General features: G+C 42.2%; 1 protein-coding gene across 1 annotated transcript in view; it reads left to right on the top strand.

Annotated features, from left to right (window-relative positions):
* The first annotated feature begins 600 nt into the window (after positions 1–600).
* LOC309343043 (alpha-1-antiproteinase S-like) overlaps positions 601–25,828 on the top strand; it is a 29,065-nt gene continuing 3,837 nt past the window's right edge. Inside the window, 4 exon segments of the mRNA XM_081864181.1 lie at positions 601–1,519; positions 1,521–1,608; positions 2,017–2,287; positions 2,582–2,729. Of these exon segments, the coding sequence (XP_081720307.1) occupies positions 968–1,519; positions 1,521–1,608; positions 2,017–2,287; positions 2,582–2,729 (1,059 nt within the window). The 5' untranslated portion in view covers positions 601–967.

The raw sequence follows: 25,828 nt of genomic DNA, 5'->3' as shown, positions 1-25,828 counted from the left end.
TGCTTCCTGAAATGTCTCAAATCGTTGTCTTTTTCCTTTGAAATTGAAGGAAATCCCCCCTGGGTATTCCCATCTGAAGGATATTGATTTGGCCTTTAATGTTTTTGTTAGAAATTGGAATTGCTGTCTCTTTTTTTATCAACCTGGGTAGGACTTCTCGTAAAATTATTATTACTTGTCCATCTATGGTTAACTTGTTCTTACTCTTTGTTTGGAGGATCTTATCTTTCATACAAATCAATGTGAATACAATGATGCAGTCTTATTTCCTTTTAGGTTTTGTTGCTGCTGTTTGATCTTCTCTGTGTCTGGATTTTCCCCCACCTCTGCCATTTTTCTTTCGGTGAGAGGTGCCGGGACTCCAAAAAGACACTGCCAAAGTTCCTTTGCCTTGAGCTTCCTTCCAAACCTTTTCAGGGGTCGTTTAGCCAAACGTTGCCCCTCACAATACCAGTGTATGCACCGACTTGCTTACTGCGATTGGAGCTCACTCATTGCAGTTGTGTTAAAAATTCTGTGGGAGTCCATTCCACTGTTGGACAGCTCTTACGTCAGAAAGTTATTCCTCACGTTTAGTCAGAAACTCCTTTTTTTGTCATGTGAATCCATTGGCTTTGGAGCAGCAGAAAAACAACGATAACAACAACATAACCAACCATGCATGTAGAAAGTCAGTAGCGATATGGAAGGATTTCCAGTGTTTTGCACCCTCAGCCATATGTATGATTATCTCCCCATGGGGCAGAAGTCATGGGCATGTCAGAGGTGCAATGAGTTCCTGGTCCCCTGGGATCAAGTTCATTCCTTTGAGGCCAATGTGGCAGATTTATAAAGTGTACGAGAAGCCAAGACAGCGGTGGAGAAGGCCTTAGGGGAGGTGGTAGCTAGGTCCCGCTCCCACAACGACAACCCCAATGATGAATTTTGAATGTGATTTGTCTTCACAGACGACTTCCAGAGGAACACAATGTCTCACCTCTTCCTGTGTTTGCTTCTTGCTGGTCTCTGTGCTTTTGCCCAATGTCACTATACCCCTGACCAAAAAGAGGATCATGACCATGGCAGTTCTGCTCCTGCTGAAGGTGGAAGAGATCTGCCTTCTTTGAAGATAGCCAGAGGAAATGCTGACTTCGCCTTTCGATTCTACCACCATGTTGCTTCAGAGAGCACTGAGAAGAACATTTTCTTTTCCCCTCTGAGCATTTCCACTGCCTTGGCCATGGTGTCACTTGGAGCTAGAACAACCACGTTGCGTCAGCTTTTGTCAGGACTTGGCTTTAACCGGTCAGATATCACTGAACAGGAAATACACGAGGGTTTCCATCATCTCTTACGTATACTGAACCGCCCCAGTGCTGAACTCCACCTGAGCATTGGGAATGCCCTATTCACAGATGACCAAGTGAAACCCCTGAAGAAGTTCCTGGATGATGCCAAACATTTTTATGAGACGGATGTTCTTCCGACTAACTTCAAGAATCCTGCAGTAGCTAAAAGTCAAATCAATAGCTATATAGGAAAAAAAAACGAATGGGAAAATAGTTGATGCTGTCAAATGTCTTAACAGAGAGGCCCTAATGATTATTGTGAACTATATTTACATGAGAGGTAAGTCAGATGGACTTGTTTTATACAGGTTTTGCTTCTTGAATGTTCTCAGTTTAAGGATTACACTTTAAGCTGTGGTTCAGATTTGTTGGTGCTTTAGTATGGAGTCATCATCTGTCCATTGTGTGAGAAGAATCTTCTCAGACTTCTCATCACAAAGAAATTCCTTTAATCAATCAGAAAATTGACCTCCACCATTATCGAAACAAATCAAATATATTGTGAGTACCTTTTCCTGGAAATGAGATTAAGTAATTGGGAACTAGATTAAGAATAGAGATGCAAAGGCAGGTATCTCAGCACAGTAAGATGCCACTAAACAGAAGCTTTTATTAAAAGCTCTGAGTATGACAATTAATATATTGAAGAATTAAATGACATGTATGCTGTTATTGTTCTTTCCATAAGCCAATTGGGAAAAACCTTTCAATTCTCTGCATACAAGAGAAGGAGACTTCTATGTGGATGAGGAAACAACGGTGAAAGTCCCTATGATGAACAAAGTCAGCTGGTTTGAGACTTACCATGATAAGATCCTGTCCTGCAAGGTTGTGAAACTCCCTTACAAGAGCAACGTTTCAGCATTATTTATTCTTCCTGACCAAGGAAAATTGAAGCAGTTGGAAAATGCTCTTAGCAAAGACGTTTTGTTAAAATGGAGGAATTCAACAAAATCACAGTAAGTGCGCATGCTATAGTGGAAAGAGTGTAGTACATATTTGTAGGTGTAAATATATTGTTGTGAGTTTGAGGGGTAGTGATAGGCTGTGTAATGACCAAGTCCGTTGTAATTCCAGAACAGGATCAATTGAGCCTAGACATTGCTGAGACAGGAGTGCAAACATGTTAGGAATGTGGGCTTGGGAGAGCACATCTTTGATTAGAATTCTGTCCTCCATATGACACCCCAAATCCTCCTGGCACATTTTTTTTCAAGCAATATCTCACTAGCCTCTGGTTCCTCTTTCAACAGGAGAATAGATCTATTCCTTCCAAGGTTTACAATCTCTGGCAAATATGCTATGAAAGGGATTTTAAGAAGAATGAATATTACGGAGGTATTCACAGATCAAGCAGACCTCTCTGGAATTACTTCCATGCCTGAGGTGAAGATTTCCAAGGTAGGCTTCTCAAAATTCAACAGGTTGATCTATATTTTCTTGCATCCTCCATTTTTCACCAGAGGTACCCTCTTGTCTGAATTATGTTCAAATGAACATAATTTGGGGTACTTGAACCACAATCCTATCTCTCATGGAGAGGAGGAGTTAAAAAATTTGCTATTCCAGCTAGAATGATTAAGAGATTCCAAGAACCCATCTCTCCCTCTACTATAGCCTAATGGAATGAGTAGTGCTTGATGACAGTTGAGGGGGGAGCCCCAATGGAGCTGGTCTCCCAACAGAACTGATGGAGAAACTCTTCAGCCCCAGCTCTCCCTCTTCCCTTGGTCATGCTATCTGGGGCTGATGAGATCCAAAAACATCAGGAGGGCCACAGTATCCCCACCTCTGACACACTATTTTCAAGAGCAGATGATTCGGTACCAATTGCTTTGCAAAGATTGCAGTTAGCATTGGAGAAGGAGGAGAAATCTGATATATTTGCAAGCTTTGTGCAGACAGTATCGTTTATCACATACCTGCTTTAGACTGACCTGCTCAGGCACTGTAATTTTTTTTACGATATATACGACATCTTTATTGTCATTGTGCCACACAGAACAATGAAACTAAAAATCTACATAAAACATTCAAAAACCCCTAAAAACTCTGAAACCCCATTTTAAAATGCAATATACTATAGTGCTGATGAACCATATGCTGTGTGTATTACACAGCATAATTTTAAAGTATATTACTAGATATATCTTTTATCCAGTTATATAAACTTTTGTATTTATCTGTTTATGTGCTGGCTACTTTTGGAAACTAGCGTTTCTAATATTATAGGAGCAATAGGGTAATATTATATGTGATATATATGAAAGAAGTGTTCGTATTTTTAGCATAATCAGCCTGGCATTGGGATCTTGCTTCTCATCAACAGTAAGGGAGAGAGACAAGAACTAGGAAAAAATAATTATGGAGAAGATTGACATCAAGATTTTCAGAAAATTCCTTCAGTTCCTTGAGGCTGACTGATACACAGATATGATGCTTAAAACTGGTTAGAGGAACCAGATCAATAGGTAATCAGAGTGAGAAACGGCCACATGATGTTGTTTCTTAAGACATTCAGTGGATTTGTTTGTTTTGAAGGCCTAGATTTTCTCATGATAAAACCCTGAGTCAGACACAATCTTGCACTAATTTTTGTTGTATTTCTTTGCAGGCTATTCACGAAGCTTATTTAAATGTCGACGAGAATGACACTGAACCTGCAGCTACTGCTGCCATTGAAATTGTTCCTAGATCCCCTCCTTCTGTACTTCAGTTCAATCACCCCTTTCTGATGCACGTTGTTGATGAGGAAACTGATGCAGTCATCTTCCTGGGAAAAGTCACAAATATTACTGCGGCATGATTGCTCAACTTGTGTTGCAGCACAGAAAACATGGAGTATCCAATATGTAGCATGATTGCTAAGATGCTTTTAGGTATCAGAGTGATAAATGTGACATGTTCCCAAACTGAACAAATAAAACACTGATTGAGTTGTCTGCAAAATCACTTGGTGTTTTTCTTTCTTTTTTCACAATCTTAAAAAATATGTTGTTGTTGTTTTTTAACTTCTTTTTATTCATTTTCTATAATCAAACAACAACAAAAAAGAAGAATAAAAATAAAAAATAGCCCACACATACCAAAGAAAAAGGCAAACATCACCCAAAGCAGAACACCTACACCAACCAAAAAACAGACATTAAATAACAACAAATAACGACTGACTTCCCTCCATCTCGGTTTTGGATTTTGTGAAAATTAAAACCATTCTGCAGTTTTTCATTTTATAACATCTGCACATCGCAAGAGTTATATTAAACCTACTGTAATTTTTATATCTCTAGAGTTTGTTTCCATATATGTTATGAATTTAGACCAATCGTCAATAAACTTTATGCCTTTTTTCTGTCTGATGTTCTGCGTCATTTTTGCCAAATCCATGTACTCAATGTGGAGTTTGGAACTGACAGGGTTAAAACTCTGTGGTGTCCTGTATCTGGGAGGAGCTTGACGCAGAGAAGTGCGTCACAGTCTGTGAGCAGAGTTGCTTTCGCTTCTGCCTGAGATACACAGCTCAACTGAGAGGCTGTGAGTGTGTGCTTTTGGAAGCACGGAGAGATGCCGGAAAGCTCTGATGGAAAGAGACTGATTTATGGCTTGTAAATAAACGCTTCTAGAGATAAGAACCGAACTGTCTCTGGACTTGATTTATCCCTTTTCTCACACGGACGCAGGACCGCTGCTACTCTGCTACCCTGCTAGGCCAGCTCACAGCAGAGCCCACAGAGGGAAGAGTGGCTGGACGCAGGATTTATTTATATTCACACGAATAGGTCATGGGAGTTACGTGTTTCCTGACAAGTGTGAGAAGGGAGGAAGGCTGCCAGCTTTGAGTTGCTGTGATCTCCTGCCAGGAAGGGCAGTGAGGAATGCTGGAGAGCGGAGCCAAAAGCCAAGGAAGATGGCTGCTTCGGAGGTCCAGCTTGCTGGCAGACGTGTGAATACACTTAAAGCCCCGGTGGGTGGAGAATGGCTGCTGCACAGGCACAGCAGGGCCAAGACAGCTATCCCGGTGAAAGACTGAATGGGGCCAATTGGCAGGACTGGAGTGAGCGCATGTACTACTGGCTGGAGGGAAGGCAGCTGTGGGAATGCACGCAAGCCGATCCAGTCCAGGCCCAGCCCAAAGCAGCCGTGGCTGATGCTCTGGAGAGAGAGCAAAGGGTGCTAGCCATTTTAAGGGCCAGCGTTGAGGCTTGGCTGTTGCCAGAGCTCCAAGGGAAGAAGCCCTGGGTTGCGTGGCAGGCACTGAAGACAGCATGTCAGGCTGCAGTGGGAGCCAGACCAGAGGGGGCTAGAGGATGCCCAAAGGGAGCAGAAAGCCCAGGAGGGGCTGAGGGACGCCCAGAAAGTCCAGAAAAGGCTGGGACTGTTTTGGGAAGCTGTTTCTATGTTTCAACACATCTGTGTGATGGACTGTGTGCTGGAGAAAGGCTAGGAGCTGGGAAGAGGAAGGCAGTTGCAGTCTGTTCCTCAGGCAACGTGGTACCCAGGAGTGGGGGTGCAGGCCGTTCCAAGAGCTCTGAGAAAGCCAAAGTCTCCAAGAGTTGTTTGTGCTCTGAGGCGAAGTCCAACAGCGAAGGGCATTGTTCTGCAGAGGCTCTGGAATGCAAGGTCAGCCACCTGCTAGGAAGACAGATAAGCAGCGGTTCTCAGACAGCGGAGCGTGAGAACACCAGCAGCAACCTTGCAGCAACCATGGCAACCAGCACTGGCACTGACAGAGGCCCTGGTGGGGGTACGAGCGTCGCCATGGCAACCTTGGAAAACAGCCAGAGAGACACTTTATCTCTAATTATCGATTCAGGAGTGACTCACAGTCTAGTGCCATCTAGAGAGTTCCTGTGGAACTGCAAGATAGTTAAAACTCAACGCTATGTCAAATTAGCAGATGGGTCGCAGAGACCATTGACTGAATCTGGGTTTTTATATTGTTCTTTTTTGGATCATTGGGTGCAGGCTTTTGTGGTCCCAGAGCTTGCACACTCTCTTTTAAGTGTGTCATCACTAAATGCTGATGGGTTCGATGTTTTGTTTTCTAACAATTTGTGTTCCTTTTACAGGGATGGGAAGAAGATCTACAGTGTTGAGAGAAAAGACAGGCTCTTTCTGGTGCAGATGCCTGTTGAAAATGGGGCTGGTGGAAAAATGGGACTGGTGGAAAATGGGACTGGTGGAAAAATGGGGCTGGTGGAAAATGGGGCTAGTGGAAAGTCCATTGAAGACGCACAGGTGCAGTGTGCAAATGTCCCACCACACCATGATTGTATACACTTGTGGCACAGGAAATTTGGACATGCTGGGTGGTCACTTGTGAGAAAAGCCGCAGAGAACACAATTGGTTGTAGGTTCAAGGCTTGTGACAAATACCTAGATTGTCAAGCCTGTAAGCAATCGAAGGTCACAACATGCACATATCCCAGGTCAGAGAGGAAAACCAGCAAACCCTTTGAACTTGTGCATGCGGATTTGTCAGGGCCCATGCCAACACCTTCTTTAGCTGGGTCTAAATGGATTCTGGTTCTGATTGACGATTTTTCGAGATTTTCTTGGGTTTTCTCGCTTAAATATAAGTCAGAAGCAGCTGCGCTGATCAGGGATTGGATCACAGCGGTAGAGCTGCGGTTCTCTACCAGGGTGGTTTCCTTTCAATCTGATCGCGGGGGGAGTTCACAGGTTCTGCGCTGCAATCGTTTTTCAGGCAGAAGGGTATCAATCATCGATTGACGGCCCCCTACTCTCCGCAACAGAATGGAGTTGCAGAGAGAAAATTTTGCACGCTACAGGAAGCAGCGAACGCTATGTTGGCAGACTCAGGTTTGCCACAGCGCTTTTGGGCTGAGAGTTATAGAACAGCGTGTTTTGTGCAGAATAGGGTGTACAATTCCAGTGTAGGCAACACACCATTTTTCTTGTTGCATCAGAAGAAGCCGAAGGTGGGGTTTCTCCATGTTTTTGGTTCTGAGGCTTGGGTTCTCATTCCAAAGGCCATGCGCAGAAAGGGTGAGCCAAGATCTAGGAAGATGATCTTTGTGGGCTATGAGCCAGGTTCAAAGGCGTGGCGTTTCGCATACCCTACTGGCAACCAGTCTAGGCTGCTTATTAGTGGCAGTGCTGAGTTTTGCGAGCAGAGTGGGTGGAAATGTCTTCACGGAAACCCGGATGTTCTGTTAGACTCAGATGAGGAAGAAGAGGAGGGTGAGGCTGAACCTGTTGCTGATGTGCACGGTCCACAGCCACAGGGTCCAGCGCCAGGCTCTCCAAAAGGGAGTCCCAGGACCCCTCCACAGGTCTCTGTCAAGTCTGAGCTAAGGAGTGCACCATCCTCGCCAGCAGAACCAGCTGTACGCCCGAAACGGCGCAGCAGGTCAGAGGGGGATGTTTCTGACACAGAGGATAGTAGGGTTGATCCAGGTGAATCAGGCGCAGTTCCAGAATTCATGCTGAGGAGGTCAGCAAGATCAACCAAGGGAAAGCCACCTGAAAGGTATGAAGCCACTAGTGTCTGGGTTGGTGTGGCTAGATATGAACCTGAATCCTTTGAGGATGTTCAGAAGTTGCCTCAGGAAGAAGCTAGCAAATGGCGTGAGGTGATGCAGAAGGAGATGAACTCAATGGAGTCTCTAGGTGTGTTCTCCCTCACGAAGTTGCCGATGGGCGAAAAAGCCGTGAGCTGCAGATGGGTTTACTGCTTGAAACCCACAGAAGCAGGAGAACCACAGTATAAAGCGAGGTTAGTGGCCCGAGGATTCACACAGAGAAAGGGTGTCCACTTCACCGAGGTATATTCGCCAACCTCGAGAGCGGAGACTCTGAGAACGCTCTTGGCGATAGCAGCACAGAGAGGTTGGAAGGTGAACCACTTTGATGTAGATGTCGCCTACCTGAACTCAGATTTCAAGGAGGAGTTGTACATGCTTCCTCCTCCTGGGTTTGAAGTCAGTGAGCCAGGCGTCGTGTGGCGGTTGCACAAATCCATCTATGGATTACGCCAATCTGCCAGAAATTGGAATATGTGCCTACATGAAGCCTTAGAAGAGCTAGGTTTTAAGAGATCCCTTGCAGACAGTTGTCTTTACATTAAAGATTCAGGCTTGAAACAGCAAGTGGTGCAGGTGTTTGTTGACGACCTCTTGATCATGGCACAGACAGGTAAACAGGTGGAGAAGTTTGCTAGAGAGCTTGGAAAGCGGTTCAAGCTAAAGCAGCTTGGAGATGTCAAGTCCTATTTAGGCATAGAGATCACAAGAGCAAGTGATGGAAGTTTTTTGCTTCGCCAGAAAGGTAAGATTGAACAGTTGCTTGAGAAGTTCAGGATGTCTGATTGTGCGGGTGCCAGATCACCCATGGAGGCTGGATATGTGAAGGAGTGTCAGCAAGTAGAGTGCATGGTGTTCGAAAACACTGAACTCTTTCAGTCAGCTCTGGGCAGTCTGTTGTATCTGTCACAGTGGAGCAGACCAGATATAGCGTTCGCTGTCAATCTGCTCAGTAGAGAGGCTTCAAGTCCTAGTGTGCAGGCCTGGAATGGTATAAAGCGGGTGCTACGTTACCTGCAAGATACCAAAGACTTTTGCCTCAAGATGTCAGCTGAGGGCGATGTCAAGCTGACTGCTTGGGTGGACTCGGACTGGGCTAAACTTGAGGACCGCAAGTCAGTGTCAGGCCTAGTGGTGAAGTTTGGGGACTCAGTAGTTGGGTGGAGGTCCCGGAAGCAAAGTCTCATAGCGCTTTCATCTACTGAAGCTGAGTTCAGTGCGCTATCAGAGGTTTGCAGAGAGCTGGAGTTCTATGTGTGTTTGGTCGAGGAAATCTGTGGGGGAAATTGTCTGCCCGTTGTGGTGCATGAAGACAATCAACCGTGCCTTAAATTGGCTGAGACCAAACATTTGGACATACGTTTTCAAAATGTGTGTCAGAGCGTTCGTGAGGGGCTAGTTGCTCTGAAATACTGTCCCTCAACCAAGAACCTCGCTGATGGTTTCACAAAACCATTAACCTTCCAGAAGCACGAGGAGTTCTGTGAGGGTCTGTGTATGGGGAAAGCATTGTTGGCTATTGTCCCCAGATGCAGGACAAGAGGGGGTGTGGAGTTTGGAACTGACAGGGTTAAAACTCCGTGGTGTCCTGTATCTGGGAGGAGCTTGACGCAGAGAAGTGTGTCACAGTCTGTGAGCAGAGTTGCTTTCGCTTCTGCCTGAGATACACAGCTCAACTGAGAGGTGAATTTCCAACTGAAAATTAAAACCATTCTGCAGTTTTTCATTTTATAACATCTGCACATCGCAAGAGTTATATTAAACCTACTGTAATTTTTATATCTCTAGAGTTTGTTTCCATATATGTTATGAATTTAGACCAATCGTCAATAAACTTTATGCCTTTTTTCTGTCTGATGTTCTGCGTCATTTTTGCCAAATCCATGTACTCAATGTGGAGTTTGGAACTGACAGGGTTAAAACTCTGTGGTGTCCTGTATCTGGGAGGAGCTTGATGCAGAGAAGTGCGTCACAGTCTGAGCAGAGTTGCTTTCGCTTCTGCCTGAGATACACAGCTCAACTGAGAGGCTGTGAGTGTGTGCTTTTGGAAGCACGGAGAGATGCCGGAAAGCTCTGATGGAAAGAGACTGATTTATGGCTTGTAAATAAACGCTTCTAGAGATAAGAACCGAACTGTCTCTGGACTTGATTTATCCCTTTTCTCACACGGACGCAGGACCGCTGCTACTCTGCTACCCTGCTAGGCCAGCTCACAGCAGAGCCCACAGAGGGAAGAGTGGCTGGACGCAGGACTTATTTATATAAACACGAATACTCAAACAATTTAATTTGCCAGTCTTTAACGGTCGGGATATTTGGGGTTTTCCAATTTTGTGCTAACAGAATCCAGGCAGCTACAATTGCATATTGAAACATTATGTAATCTTCTTTCCTGATCTCCTCTCCAATCATTCCCAGAAGGAAAGCTTCGGGCTTTTTGACAAAGATGTATTTAAGTATTTTCTTTAATTCATTGTAGATGGAATCCCAATTTTTTTTTAACTTCTTCACATTTCCATTTCTTCACAAATCCCTCTTTGGATTTACACTTCCAACACCTTTTGTCACCAGTCTTATACATTTTTTTTGTAATTTCACAGGAGTGATGTACCAACGATACATAATCTTTTCCATATTTTCTCTGAGGGCAGTACAGGCTGTAAATTTCATTCCTTTAGTCCACAACTTCGTCCATTTTTCAAAATCCAAATTTTGTGAGGAGAACCTGAGCTTACAGGGTTAAATAGCTCAGAGTGTACGCCCTGCCTATTTCTGGGAGGGGGGAGATTTCGTCATTTCCGAGAGTCTCCAGCCTTTGTTCTTTTTCTCTACTTTCGCTTTTGAGGAGAGAGGACGTGTTTTCACGATGCTGTTTGCTGTAATAGATAATGGATAGTCTGCTGTAAATAAAACTGCTTTTAGCTGCTGAGATCCTGTGTGGCCTTTGTTTGGGCACACTGAAGAAAGCACTGGAAGTTTTGCAGCTTTCTCTTGCCGCTGCTGAAACTCTGCTGTTGCTCAGAGCCTTTGGAATGTGGCCTTTGAAGTCCGGTAACTGCGCAGCCGAAGCGGGCTGGACGCCAAGGCTTATCTGAGCAATAAATCTAATCTTAACAAATTGTATCCAATATCTATTGCCCACTTTACCATGACCTCTTTAACCTCTTCATCCTTGGTGTCCCAATCCAAAAGTTGATTATATATTTTTGATAATAATTTGGTTTTACTTTCTATTATCTCTACCTGGAACTTAGATTTTTTCTCATTCATTCCAATCTTTTTGTCATCCTTCCATAAGGCATTAATTTGGTGATACTGCAGCCAACCTGTTAATTTACTTTTTAACTCTTCATAGGGTCTAATTTTCCATCCCTTTTCCGATCTTTCCAGGAGGTCTTCATAGGTCAGTCTCTCACCTTCCATGTTTATTTTTTTAATAGGTAATATATCAATAGGCGATACCACCAGGGGGTATTTTTTCCCAGTAATTTTTTATTCTTTTCCCACACTTCTAATAGTGTTCCTCTAATGATGTGGTTTGAGAAGCCTTTATGCACCTTTTCCTTATTCTGCCAAAGATAAGAATGCCAGCGAAATCTTAGGTCAAAGCCTTCTAAATCTAACAGATCTGTGTTCTTTAAAGTAACCCATTCTCTAAGCCAACAAAGGCACGAGGCTTCATAATACAAGCTCAAGTTTGGGACCGAGAATCCTCCTCTGTCTTTTCTGTCCATTAACAATTTAGATCTAATTCTCGGTCTTTTGCCTTGCCATATAAATTTGGAAAGAGCTTTTTGCCAATTTTTAAATATTGAACTTCCTCTAATCACTGGGACATTTTGGAATAAAAATAAAAGTTTCAGTAATATACACATCTTGATTGCAGCCATTCTGCCTGACCAGGATTATTCCAAATATCTAGTTCCTTTTGGATTTCCTTCCAGGTGTTTGTATAATTATCAGCCATTAAATTTATATTCTTCATTGTTAACCACACTCCTAGGTATTTTATCTTTTTTGCTTCTTTGATTCCCGATTGGAGTTCTAGCTGCCTCCTTAGATCTTCTCCCATATTCTTAACCATCAATTTGGTTTTGGTTTTGTTTAGCTTAAAGCCTGACACTTTCCCAAATTCTTCTAGAAGTCCAAGAACTTTGTCAATACTCTGTACCGGGTCCTCAACTGATATCACCAGGTCATTGGTGTATGCCTTCAGTCTGAATTCTTTCACCCCAATTCTGATTCCTCGTATCTCAGATGTTTTCCTTATCTTATTCGCAATCACTTCCAACACCATTATAAAAAGAAGCGAAGACAGAGGGCAACCTTGTCTTGTGCCCTTTGAAATTTCGAATGTGTCTGATAGATTGTTGTTAATGATCAGTTTAGCTCTTTGATTTGAATAAATTGCTTTGATTCCCTCCATAAAGGCACCTGCTATCCCTGCTGTCTCCATACATTCTAGTAGGAATCGCCATGATACATTATCAAATGCTTTTTCTGCATCGATAAAAAATAGTGCTGCAGGAATTTCATTCTTCTTTTCCAAGTATTCAATAATATTTATTATATGCCTAACATTGTCTTTTAGTTGTCTATTAGGAAGGAATCCAGCTTGATCCGTATGTATTGCATTTTTAAAATAGCTCTTGAGTCTATTTGCCATTATCTCAGCAAATATTTTATAATCATTGTTGAGAAGTGATATCGGTCTATAATTTTTTAGGTTTAATTTATCTGAGTCCACTTTAGGTATCAGCGTTATGTGAGCATCTTTCCAGGAGTCCGGTATCTTCCCTCCTTGTAGAATATTATTCATTACCTCACATAACACCGGGGCTAAGTATTCTTCAAGAGTTTTATAATATTTAGCCGATAGACCGTCTGGGCCCGGTGCTTTCCCTAGTTTCGTTCTCTTTATTGCTTCCTGGACTTCATCTACTGTTATGCACTTGTTCAATTGGGTTTTCTCGTCCTCCGTTATGGATGTTATTCTGTTATTTTCTAAGTATTTTCCTATTTCTACTATATCTTCTTCTTTCTGGTAAAGTTTTTCAAAGAATTTCAGTAAATTTTTCTTTATTTCATTAGGATCTTCCACAAGCCTTTCTTCTATTTTTATCTTATTAATCACATTTTGCTTTTTCCTTTTTCGCAATTGCCAGGCCAAGAATTTCCCTGTTTTGTTTGCTGATTCGAAGAATTTTTGCCTCATTGATTTGATTCTCCATTCGATTTCTTGATTGATTAGCATTGAATATTGTGTTTGTAACAATTTGGATGTTTGTTTGGTCTGTTCATCACTAGGATTTATTATTAATATTTCTTGCATTCTCTTAATTAGATCAGGATTTCATCTTTCTTTTGTTCTCTTATTTCAACTGCTGCACGAAATTATCTGCTGAGATAAGATTTATGGCGTTGGAAGCGCACTGGACGTTTACTTAACATTAAACTAATTAAAGTTTAATGGACAGGTTATGGCTGTTTGTACGTCAAGAAGGAGATAAGGAGTGCAGTTCAGAGTGATTTATGAAAGGACTGGAGTGAAGACAGAAGCGGTTGCTGACAACGAAAGCCTTTAAAGCAGCTTGAGTCCTGCAACGTGCCTAGAAAAGTTTTAAACAGGCACTGCGCAGTTTGTACTTGCTGGAAGACGTCTTATTCCTCAAGGAGCCACCTCAGCAGCTGGGAGACGGTCTACAGGTGTGTGAGTATCATTCCTAAGCCCCAGGGAGGATGGCAGAGTCCCAGGAAAGTTTTGCTGTCCCGTTTACGCGACTCAATGGGAAACTTGGCAAGATTGGAAGGCTAGAGTAAGGGTTTGGTTACAAGCAAAAGACTTGTGGAGTTGTACTGAAGCACCGCCTTTACAGGCAGCTGCAGACATGTCTGCAGAAGACAAAGCAGCAGCAGCTTCACAGAAACGCGACAGGAAAGCCCAAGGTCTATTAGTTTTGGCAGTGGGACCAGAGCAAATGCCTTACGTTTCTGAGTTAAAGAACACGCATGAGGTCTGGACGGTTCTGCAGCGGCTAAATTCCAGAAACACTGCGGGGGCCAAGATCCATGCTACAAGATGTTTGTTTGATTTACGTCTCCAACCGGGAGTGTTTAATCAACTAAGACAGCTGGGCATTCCTTTCTCTATGGAGCAGCAGTCATACATATTGTTGTCTTCTCTTGATAAAAGCTATGAGACTCTAGCTTTAACTTTGGAAGCTATGCCTTCAGCTGAATTAACCCTTGAATACATTTCTTCTCGGCTTGCAGATGAACAGGATAAAAGGCAAAGAGAAAGAGGTTTGTCTTCAAAGGGGAGTTGTGCTGTGCCTAAGAGTGGGGACGCTGAGTTTGAGAACACAGTAAATGCTTTGGTAGCTACACACTGTTTTTGCTGTGGTTCCTCTTCCCATTTAATCAGAAACTGTACACGTGAACCTGGTCAAGACAGCACCAAGGCCGTTACCCCTAGTTATCAGACAAGGAGTTCCAGGGGACGTCGGAGAAGAGGAGGAGGTCGTGGCTACTCCCACAGCACACAGCACATGGCTTCAGCAATGGCGTTGATGCAACGGCGTGGCCAAGGCAGCAATCTACACTGGTTAATCAACAGTGGTGCTTCTCACCACCTGGTGGCGCCATCTAGTGTCCGTTTGCAGAATTGCAGGCATTTGCAAACCCCTAAAGTTGTGACCTTTGTTGCCGACAAAGGTCCGTATAGTTAAAGCCATGGTTTTCCCAGTAGTGATGTATGGAAGTGAGAGCTGGACCATAAAGAAGGCTGATCGCCGAAGAATTGATGCTTTTGAATTATGGTGCTGGAGGAGACTCTTGAGAGTCCCATGGACTGCAAGAAGATCAAACCTCTCCATTCTGAAGGAAATCAGCCCTGAGTGCTCACTGGAAGGACAGATCCTGAAGCTGAGGCTCCAATACTTTGGCCACCTCATGAGAAGAGAAGACTCCCTGGAAAAGACCCTGATGTTGGGAAAGATGGTGGGCACAAGGAGAAGGGGACGACAGAGGACAAGATGGTTGGACAGTGTTCTCGAAGCTACAAACATGAGTCTGACCAAACTGCGGGAGGCAGTGGAAGACAGGAGTGCCTGGCGTGCTCTGGTCCATGGGGTCACGAAGAGTCGGACATGACTAAACGACTAAACAACAACAAAGTTGTGACAATGGCAGATTCAACTAAGCGTTCCTTAGAGACCGTAGGCACAGTGTTCTTGAATTGTTTGCATACAGAAATTGATGCCTATGTGCTAAAGGGAATGAAGGGGTATATTTTGTCTGTGTCAGAACTTGATAGAGATGGGTTTAAAACTGTGTTTGAAAATGGAGTTTGTACTATTTCAAAGAATAACGTATCTCTTTTGCAGGTGGAATGCAGAAATGGGTTATATTATTTTGAGACAAGTCCAGATGAAGTTGAACAGGTTCATGTTGGTTGTGTGAACTTGCCTACCCATAATTCTTGTGTTCATTTATGGCACCGCCGTTTGGGACATATTAATTTTCAGTATGTTAAAAGGCAACCTGAATTATCAGAAGGGTGCAAAATGAACAAATGTACTAAATATTTAGATTGTACTGCATGCAAAAGGGCGAAGGTTCATAGATGCAGCTATCCCAGTTCAGATAGGAAATCTGACAAAGTATTCCAACTTGTGCATATGGACCTATGTGGCCCAATGCCTGTTGCTAGCATGGGAGGTTCGAGGTATGCACTGTGTCTCTCGGATGACAAAACAAAAGTCACATGGTTTTTTCCTCTCAAAACAAAAGCAGATACTGCAGAAACAGTTAAAAATTGGGTTCGTGCAGTAGAACTTGAATTCGGTACTAGAGTACTTGCTTTTCAGACAGACAGAGGGTCAGAATTTACCGGGTCTGTGTTGCAGAATTTCTTTAAGAGAAAGGGAATTAAGCATCGTCTGTCTACACCTTATTCCCCCCCAAGAAGGAGGTGTGGCCGAACGCAAAAACAGGGTTCTACAAGAGTTGGCAAACTCTATGTTGTTTGATTCTAAACTCCCTCAAAGTTACTGGGCGGAAGCCTGGCAGACGGCTACTCATATTCTGAACTGAGTATATAATTTGGTAATTGACACTACGCCATATTTTGCTTTATACGGGAAGAAGCCTAAAGTTAATTACTTTCGGGTGTTTGGATCTCAAGCCTATGTACTTATCCCAAAAGCGTTAAGGAAAAAGGGAAGTCCAAGGGCTAGGAAACTCATCTTTTGTGGGTACAAACCACACGCCAAATCTTGGAGGTTCGTGAACCCAAATGGGGATACTACAAGAGTGGTCCTCAGTAGGAGCGCTGAATTTTGTGAGCAATCTGGATGGACTCACTTACATGCTAACCCTGACATTTTGAGAGATGATATAGGCATTTATGATGAGAATGAATGTCCAGAGGGTGGTGAGCCAGAAGGGGATGGTGCACATGGTTCAGATGCAGATTCTGACCAGGCACAAGGTTCTTCTCCTAAGGTAGAAAAGCCAGAATCTAGGAGTGTTCCAACATCGGCAGTCAGTAGGCCTAGCAGACAGCAAAAGCGAAGTAGGCCGCCTGCAACACCAAGCCCAAGGGAGGTATCTAAACGGAGGTCTTTATCCCTAGGGGCACATCCAGATATTAAGTCTGAGACAGATTCTGACAGCCAACGGTCAGAGGGGGCACAAGAGGAACAATTGCACAGGTCAAACCGTGCCACAAAGGGCAAGCCACCAGAGCGGTTTAAGGTGACGAGTGTATACGTAAATATGGCACAGTGTGAGCCAGATAGCTATATAGAGGTACAACAGCTTCCAAGCTCAGAAGCCGTAAAGTGGCAGGAAGCAATGGAAAAGGAGATGGCTTCAATAAAGTCTCTCGTTGTGTTTACAAGTACAGAGCTTCCGAAAGGGCAACAAGCTGTAGGTTGTCGATGGGTATATTGTTTAAAGCCCACAACTACTGAGGAGTTGCAATATAAAGCCCGACTAGTTGCAAAAGGATTTTCGCAGTGCAAAGGTGTTCACTATTCTCTTTTTTAAAAAAAAAAATAAAAAATTTATTGGGTTTTTACATTTTATAACAACAAACACACACACAAAGACAAAAACACACAAACACACAAATACAATTACATACCCTAATTTTCTTTACCCACTTTCATTGACTTCCCCCCACCCCCTCCTCTTACATCCCAGTTCCAAAATTAATTCAGCAAGTTCTTACCTAACCTCTTAAAGATATTCATATTGTTTTTAAAAGTTAAATTCTTTTTGTTTATCTATATTCAACTTATCCAATTCTCTTATAATCATTAATTTCTTTTTTTTTAAGGTCGATCTAACTTCCCCTCCACAAATTTTCCCTTTATTATATTAATTATAGGTCACATTGACCAAGTAAAACAAAACATAACATTTTATAGTTCTATTCTCTCCCCCCCCTGCCCCGGTTTCTGTCCCTTCCCAGACAAATGTCCAAAAAACAAACAAAAAATAGTTCTTAGCCCGGATTCCTCACGTCCGAGGCGTCTGATTCTCTGTCAGTCCCTCTCTGCCAACTTTGTTGGTAATCCTCTTTGTTGGTCCTAAGACCCCGAAGGAGTTCAGTCAGAGTCACATCATATTTTCTTTCATCCAGAATGTTAAAGAGTGTTTGCTGCGAAAGACCATCTAGTTTTCCATACTCAAGAGGAAAGTCCCAATCATGTTGCTTTATTCTTTTTAGTTTTAATATTCCAAGTACTCCAGGGACTTCTCTCTTCTTCTTTCTCATCTTTCGCAGGTTTGTAATCCAAAGGTCTTCTTGCTCATACTCTAACAATGCAGATTCCTGGTTGATATTTTCCACTTGTAGTGTCTGAACTCCTTCTTTCTTCTCTGTCAATTCCAAAGGCATCTCTTCCTGCTCAGCTGCAGAGTTTTTATCATGCGTCTCCTTTGTGCATTCAGCAGAGTTGTTTGTTTCAGAATTCAAGGTCATAAAAACTTTACTCAGAGCCATACTCTGCTCCTGCAGGATTCCCACGAGAAAGAACATTTTTTCTATCTCCGCCAGTAATTTTCCCTCTGCAGCCATTGTAATGTCACTAATTCCCCCTAGGGGGCTTTCAGTTATTTAGTAGTCCTTTTCCAATAATCTGTTACTTTGTTATTATCAATACTTTGTTTCCAATCGCCTCAGTCCAAATGTATCAGCTTTAATTCCAAGAGTTGTTAAATAACAAAATTCTTTACTTTGTCCGCCCGTTTGACAGCTTCTTTGACAGCTGTCAAACTCCTTTCACTTCTTCCTCCGGCACCCAAATAGGACACTCCCGGGTTTTTGGGGGGGATTACACACAAAGTTCCAAAATTCCCTTTCTCTCCAGCACAAGATCTTCTTCTATCAAATTTGTGAAAAACTTTTAAATCATCAAAACAGTATTCATTCTGCCTTAATTCTCCGTTCCTTGCTTTAAGTCGTCTATAAGTAGAGGGGGTGCGGACTTCCCTTTAACACATCCCCCGATCGTGCCGAATTCACAGGATAAAATTTTTAAAGTCCAAATTCCACTACTCACGGGTCCTTTGTTATCCAGTCCAAATTTTGGGAAGAAAGTCAGCGCTCTCCGGCCATGGCTTGCGGCTTCACTCCACTGAAGTAGCGGTCTACTCTCAGCACCACGCCACTCTCCGTACCCTCTCCGCAGCCTTTGAAAAGGCTCTTCGTGGGTCGGGGAGGGCGCTTAAGGTGCCCACCGAGTCACCAAGTCCTCAGGCTTCCGCGCCTGCGGTTTCTGAGGGTCCCCGTGTCGCCGGCACGGCAAGACCCGTCTTCAGTAGAGCCGATTCCCTCCGGAGCTCGGAGGGAATCCGCCATTAGCCGTTCGCGCTAACCCGGAAGTCCCACTATTCTCAAATCTATGCCCCTACTTCAAGATCGGAGTCATTAAGAATGCTTCTAGCCTCTTCAGCTAAGAAGGGAAATAAGTTATTTCATTTTGATGTCAATGTGGCTTATTTAAATGCAGACTTACAGGAGGAAGTCTATATGACACCACCACCAGGTTTTGAAGGAGACAAGCCAAACCAGGTCTGGTGCCTACACAAATCCATTTATGGGTTGAAACAGTCTGCCCGTAATTGGAATTCCTGCTTAAATGATGCTCTAGAGAGCATGGGGTTCAGAAAAAGTGCAGCAGATGCATGTCTTTATCTAAAAGGCTCGGGATATGAACAAGAAGCAGTTTTGATATTTGTTGACGATTTATTATATAGTGGAAAGGACGATAAACTTGCACAACAATTTGCCACAAAGCTTGGAGAAAAGTTTCAGATAAAATCACTAGGCACTGTATCTGTTTATCTAGGAGTTAAAATTCAGCAAGATGAAAATGGGAACTATTGGCTCAGCCAAGAAGCTAAGATCCAGCAGTTGCTGGAAAGGTTTAAAATGGACAACTGTGCTGGTGTTAAAACCCCAATGGAGTTAAATTACACAAAGGATGCTCAAGCCGAGCAACAGGCAGAGTTCAGTAATCCCGGGGTTTACCAGTCAGCGATAGGCAGTCTACTCCACATTGCACAGTGGACTCGGCCCGATATAAACATATGCTGTCAACATGCTGTGCAGACAAGCTGAAAAACCATCAATGCATGCTTGGCAAGGAGTAAAAAGAGTTTTAAGGTATCTCCAAACTTAAAACTATCAGCAGAGGGTAGCACACAACTTGAATGTTGGGCCGACAGTAGTTGGGCAGATACTGGACCAGATAGAAAATCAGTGTCAGGAATGGCGATAAAATTTGGAAATGCACTAATTGGTTGGAGATCAAGAAAGCAATAACTTATAGCTTTAATTTCAACTGAATCTGAGTTCAATGCATTATCAGATGTATGTAGAGAACTGGAATTTTATAAGCAACTGGTACAAGAATTGTTTGGAGAATATTCCCTACCTATCAGAGTGTGGGAAGACAATCAACCTTGTATTAAACTAGCTAAATCAGGTCAATTCAAGGCACACACAAAACACTTGGATATCCGTTATCAAAATGTATGCCAAAGTGTAAAACAAGGTTTAATTGAACTAAAGTATTGTCCAAGCCAAGAAAATCTCGCAGACGGTTTTACAAAAGCCTTGAGTCCGCAATCTCATAAATATTTCTGTTCAGGTTTAAATTTGAATTAAGGTTGGTACAGCTCAGTGTTACGAGCGAGAGGGGGTGTTGGTACTAAAGGGTTAAGAGGTAACAAGTCGCTCTAATCACTGAGCAGGTGGAAGTCATTAAGCATCCAGGAATGTGAGTTGGTTTGTATAAATAGTCAGTTCACACGTGTTTCTCTCCCTCTTCCCCCCTTGCTGATATGAGTTAAGTTTAGAGTAAAGTTTTTTCTTTATGCCGGAGATAAAAGCATGTGTGCTTTATCGCCAGGGTTTTTGCTTTTGTAAATAAAGTTTTTTTCCTTAGTTCCAAAGTGCTTGCTCCAGGATTCTTCATTGAAAGGTACTGACTCTCCTGCCTTCTTCAACCGCTGCACGAAATTCTCTGCTGAGATAAGATTTATGGCGTTGGAAGCGCACTGGACGTTTACTTAACATTAAACTAATTAAAGTTTAATGGACATGCCCTGAACTCCACATTTAATTTCCAAAGATATTGAATTATGATCAGAAAGAGTTCTGGGTTGTATTTCACATTTTTCAACTCTTGTTACTAGTTCTCTTGATACCCAGATCTGGTCTATTCTACCCCAGCTCTGGTGAGGCTCTGAAAAATGTGTAAATTGTTTTGTCAATGGGTTTTTGTATCTCCAAATATCCACCAAGTCTAACTTTTCTTCAAGGTTTTTAAATGATCTAGGTAGTTTCCCTTGACTCAATTTTTTCTTTTTTACACTTCTGTCTAACTCTGGTATTGGAACTCCATTTAAGTCACCTAATAGGATCAATTTATGATGATGATGATGATGATGATGATGATGATAATAATAATAATAATAATAATAATTTATTATTTATACCCCGCCCATCTGGCTGGGCCTTCCCAGCCACTCTGGCTTCCATAAAAACCAAAAATACTGTAAAATATCACACGTTAAAAACTTCCCTGAACAGGGCTGTCTTAAGATGTCTTCTGAATATCAGGTAGTTGTTTATCGCTTTGACATCTGCTGGAAGGGCGTTCCACAGGGCGGGCGCCACTACCGAGAAGGCCTTCTGCCTGGTTCCCTGTAGCTTTGCTTCTCGCAACGAGGGAACCGCCAGAAGGCCCTCGGCGCTGGACCTCAGCGTCCGGGCAGAATGATGGGGGTGGAGACGCTCCTTCAGGTATACTGGACCGAGGCCGTTTAGGGCTTTAAAGGCCAGCACCAACACTTTGAATTGTGCTCGGAAACATACTGGGAGCCAATGTAGGTCTTTCAAGACCGGTGTTATATGGTCTCGGTGGCCGCTCCCAGTCACCAGTCTAGCTGCCGCATTCTGGATTAGTTGTAGTTTCCAAGTCAACTTCAAAGGTAGCCCACATACAGTGCATTGCAGTAGTCCAAGCGGGAGATAACCAGAGCATGCACCACTCTGGCGAGACAGACTCTAGGTCCAATAATATTTGTTCCATTTTTTTTAAAAAAAATCTGCTTTATTCGTGTTTGGGGCATAAACATTTACCACGTTTAATTTTTCTCCCTGATGGATAATCTGTACCCCCACGATTCTCCCTTCCTCATCTTTACATATTAATTTGGGGTCTCCTTTTTCTTTTGCATACATCACCACTCCTCTTTTTTGTTTATATCTGAGTTGATAAATTCAGTCCCCAACCTTTTATTTATCAGAATATGTTTGTGTTTTTTGGCCACGTGTGTTTCCTGACAGCATATCACATCAACATTCTTTTTCATCAAAACCTTCAGAACTTTCTTCCTTTTAGATTTGTCATTTAGTCCGTTCACATTCCAAGATAGGATTTTAAGAGTCATTATCGTATACGATTATTTTCTAAAACAAAACAAATTCCTTCCAGTAGCACCTTAAAGACCAACTAAGTCAGTTCTTGGTATGAGCTTTCGTGTGCATGCACACTTCTTCAGATACACTGAAACAGAAGTTTCCAGACCCTTCTATATAGTGAGAAGGTGGGGAGGGGTATTACTCAGAAGGGTGGTGGGAATGGGTGATTGGCAGATAGCTGTGATGAGCCTGTTGACGACTCTTAACGACTGCAATAGGTCTTACAGGAAAAAGCAAGGGGTGAAAAGGTGAAAAATGGCTTTGTCATGTATAATGAGATAAGAATCCAAGGTCTTTGTTCAGACCAGGTTTCTCCATGGTTTTAAGTTTGGTGATAAGTTGTAATTCAGCAGCTTCTCTTTCCAGTCTATTTCTGAAATTCCTTTGTAGTAAACAGATTATTTTCTAGTTCTTATTACATGCGTGCACAAGCTTATAGTCTAACTTTCCTGTTCCTTGTAGTTTCTTCCTCATTTTCTTCCTCTTCTTCTCCTCCCTCAGCCCCCTCTTCCTCTTTTTCTTCTTCTACTTCTTCCTCTTCTCTCTCCTTCTCTCCTTTCTCCTTCCCCTTCTCCTTCCTTCTCTTCTTCTCTCTCACCTCTGTAAATCTCTCTCCCTCTTCCAACCTTTCTTCCATTTTCCCAAGTTCCTTCTCGTATCTTCTCAAGAATTTATCAGCTTCTTGGGTACTCATCAATCTAAATCTCTTATCCTTGTAATAGAAGGTAATCCCTTCTGGGAATTCCCATCTATACGATATGGCATTCCTTCTCAAAATACTTGCTATTTGTCTGTATCCGTCCCTTTTGCGTAAGAGCCTAATTGGAATTTCTTTATAAATAATAATCAGTCTTCCTTCAATTATAAGGTTTTTTTTATAGCTTAGTCTTAGAATCATATTTTTCATCTCAATTGAATTGAAGACCACTAAGCAGTCGCCAGCAAGTTTTTTGGATTTTGGTTGCTGTGTTTTCCCTCTAATTCTGAATGCCTTATCTATCGTGTAGGCCACCTCTTCCTCTTTTACTTCTAACCATTTTGCAAGCTCTCTAGTCATTTTGTCTTTCACATTCTCGTTTGCTTCTTCACCCACTCCTCTAAATTTTAAGTTAAACTGTTTCTGTCGCATTTCTACCATGGCTAAGCTATCTGACAGTTGGTCTTGTCTATTATTCCATTCTCTTATTTCCTCCTTTATTTTTTCTGTCTCTTTCTTTTGTTCCTTCATCTCCTTTTGAATTTTCCTGTTTGTTTCTTCGATTGATTTTGACTTAACTGTCAGGTCTTGAATTTTACTAGAAAGCTCTCCAACGGCCCCTTCTATTTTTTGTCTATCATCTCCTGCACCTCTCCTAATTTATTTTCCATATGTGCCTCACTTTGTTTAAATTCCTCTTTAATCTTTAACCACAAGATATCTAAATCTTTGATTTCCTCTTGTCTGGATGCCTTCCTTTCCCCAGGGGTCCCTGATACCTTTTTCCCATTTCCCCCCAACATTTTACGTTGTTTTCCCAAGTTATCAGTTTTATTTCCTAGTCTCTCCCTTAGAGGGCTCACAGTCTCTCTCTCCTTTTTCTTCTAGATCCTATGTGTTCCAATATATTCCTCCCAGTATTCAAATCTGAGGGGAGTCTTTATCCCCAAGACTTGAAGCAAACCCCGTCAGATCTAAATAATAAACATCATATAACCAAAAAATATACCGGAGTTTCTTCTCTGAATCCACAATAAGTTTGCTAATGCTGAAATATCTATTACTTTAGGTCATCTTATATAGATTATATTTTAATCCAACTACGCAGCATTAGGAACTTTAATATTTAAATTAAAGATCTTTCCCAGAAGAGAAACAAAGCAAATGAGAAGAAAGGAAAAGAACAACAACAAAAAAACCCCAAACTTAAACCTCTGATAGAACTTAATTTTTTTCCTAAAAGGAACCCAGAGGTTTTAATTCTTGAAAATAAAAACCATATTTGCGTGTTTTTCACCAAATATATATGATAAAAAAAGAAAGAAGAAGAAAACAAAAAAGTAAGAAAAGGTAATGTTCTTGTAGAGAGGAATTAATTACCAAATGTTCTAGTAGAGAAAGAATAGTTATCAGATATTCTATGGAAAAAACATAATTAATAAATAGTCCTGGTCAATTCAACACAGGTCTAGATAATTCTGATGTCTTCCGCCACTTGTCGGCTCAATCCCACTGGCTTCTTCCACGATAAATTATTACTTCAGTACCCTTCCGAAGTAGGATCTCAAAATATATAGTCGTAATTTATTTTATGCAGATATCAGACTATCCAAATATCTTCAATATTAAAGCTCCTTAAGTGAATTCAGAATCCTTAAAGGAATATGTAAGTCCAAAGTCCAAAGTCCATTCAACTTTGCCAGGTCGAAAAAGTTTTAATTTAGAAAAGTGAGTTTAAGTTGTAGTGAGAAGGGTGAATTCAGTATACCAAGGCTTAAGACGAAGAGTGGGGTGTAATTTCCAATTTTCTCCACTGGGGACAAAGTCTGGAATCTTCTAGCTCTTTCCAACTCAGACTGTGTCAGAGTGCCCCCTGCACTATCGTTTCATCGATCATAAAAATAGAAAGTTCTAAACAGTCCCTCCAAAGAAAAGCAAAGTAAGATCCCTCCAAAGGTAAAACAAAGTGACAGAAGAGAGAGACCGGTATAGCTCAGTGGTCCCCAGATCTTTTGCGCTACTTAATGAAGGGAAACTAAATAAGGTTTCAAAAACAAAACAACTAATATAAAAGTAGACAGAGGGATGGTCACTTATTTGCTTTGTGTGCCGAGGAGAGGCAGGAGAATAAAGCTGATTTTAATTTAGGTCCCTCTTTCCTTTATCCCTTACAGCACATCCACAGTTCTTATACATTCCCTTTCTAATCGTGATCTCTTTTAATCCGACAGAGAGGAGGGGGTAGAATTTTCATGCAGTCTTTCTTTTCAATCTCCTTAAAGCCTTGTCAAATTCTCTTAAACAGTCCGCTTGGCTGCAACTCAGTTGAAATAAATGGACGCGGTTACTCTTTAGCTCTTAACTTTCCAGCATAAAGATGTTCAAAGTCTCTAGTCAATTCCTTATTGGTTACTTTGTAATTGAAAAGTTAATCTGCCACAGTGAAGAAAGAAGCTGTGGGCTTTTTTTATTATTTGTACTCACTCAGATAGGCAACAAGACACTTCCTTTCTCCTTCTTGCGACTTTATTTCCTGCGCCATTTTTCCCCCTCAGCCGGGATGACTTCCTTGTTTTCAGTCTTAAGACATCCAAAAACCACTTGGTCCAATTTTCCAAATTTTGGGATGTAGATGTTCCACTTTCGCCAAGGGTTTTATTCTTATCTTTCTGGAGATTCGTCGCGCTTCTCAGGGAAAGCTACAGGCATCACAACACAGGGTCGGTGCTCTCCCATTTGCGTTCGCAGTCTTGCCGTCCTCGAGTTCTTCTAAGGGAAAACCTCGAAAAAAAGACGAAGCCGCTCCTCCGCTGCTGGGAAGCCTGTCCCTCAAGGGTCCCCCCTTGAGATTTTTGGGGTGCGCAGTGCCTAGCGACTTCCCCAAGCCCCCGTGTTGCTGGAAAAACCCCGACGGGGTTTTCCGTGCTTCCTCGCTGTCTGCGGGTCAAACCAGAAGTCTTAAAAAATATATGGTTTATTTTAAGTGTGCTCTCTAGCATTCACTCCATGATAATTTGCGGATGTAGACACCTGTGCCATTTGAAAGATCAGGTTAACAGTATTTTATTATTATCTCTCATGCCTAGCTTCAATCTTAAAGCTGTCTAACTCTTCCCCTGACTGTGTGGCCTCTAAATATGCTTCTGGGAATGTTGAAGGAAGATGAATCCTCTCCTTCTTTCCCTGTTACAGGCTGAACTGTCTGCGACTGCATTCCCCCATCTTCAGAGTCAGACCAGTCTCTGGCATATGATTC

Source organism: Podarcis erhardii, assembly GCF_964252035.2.
Source record: "Podarcis erhardii genome assembly, chromosome: 1".
NCBI classification, from domain to species: Eukaryota; Metazoa; Chordata; class Lepidosauria; order Squamata; family Lacertidae; genus Podarcis; species Podarcis erhardii.
This window is presented reverse-complemented; position numbering and strand designations above follow the sequence as displayed.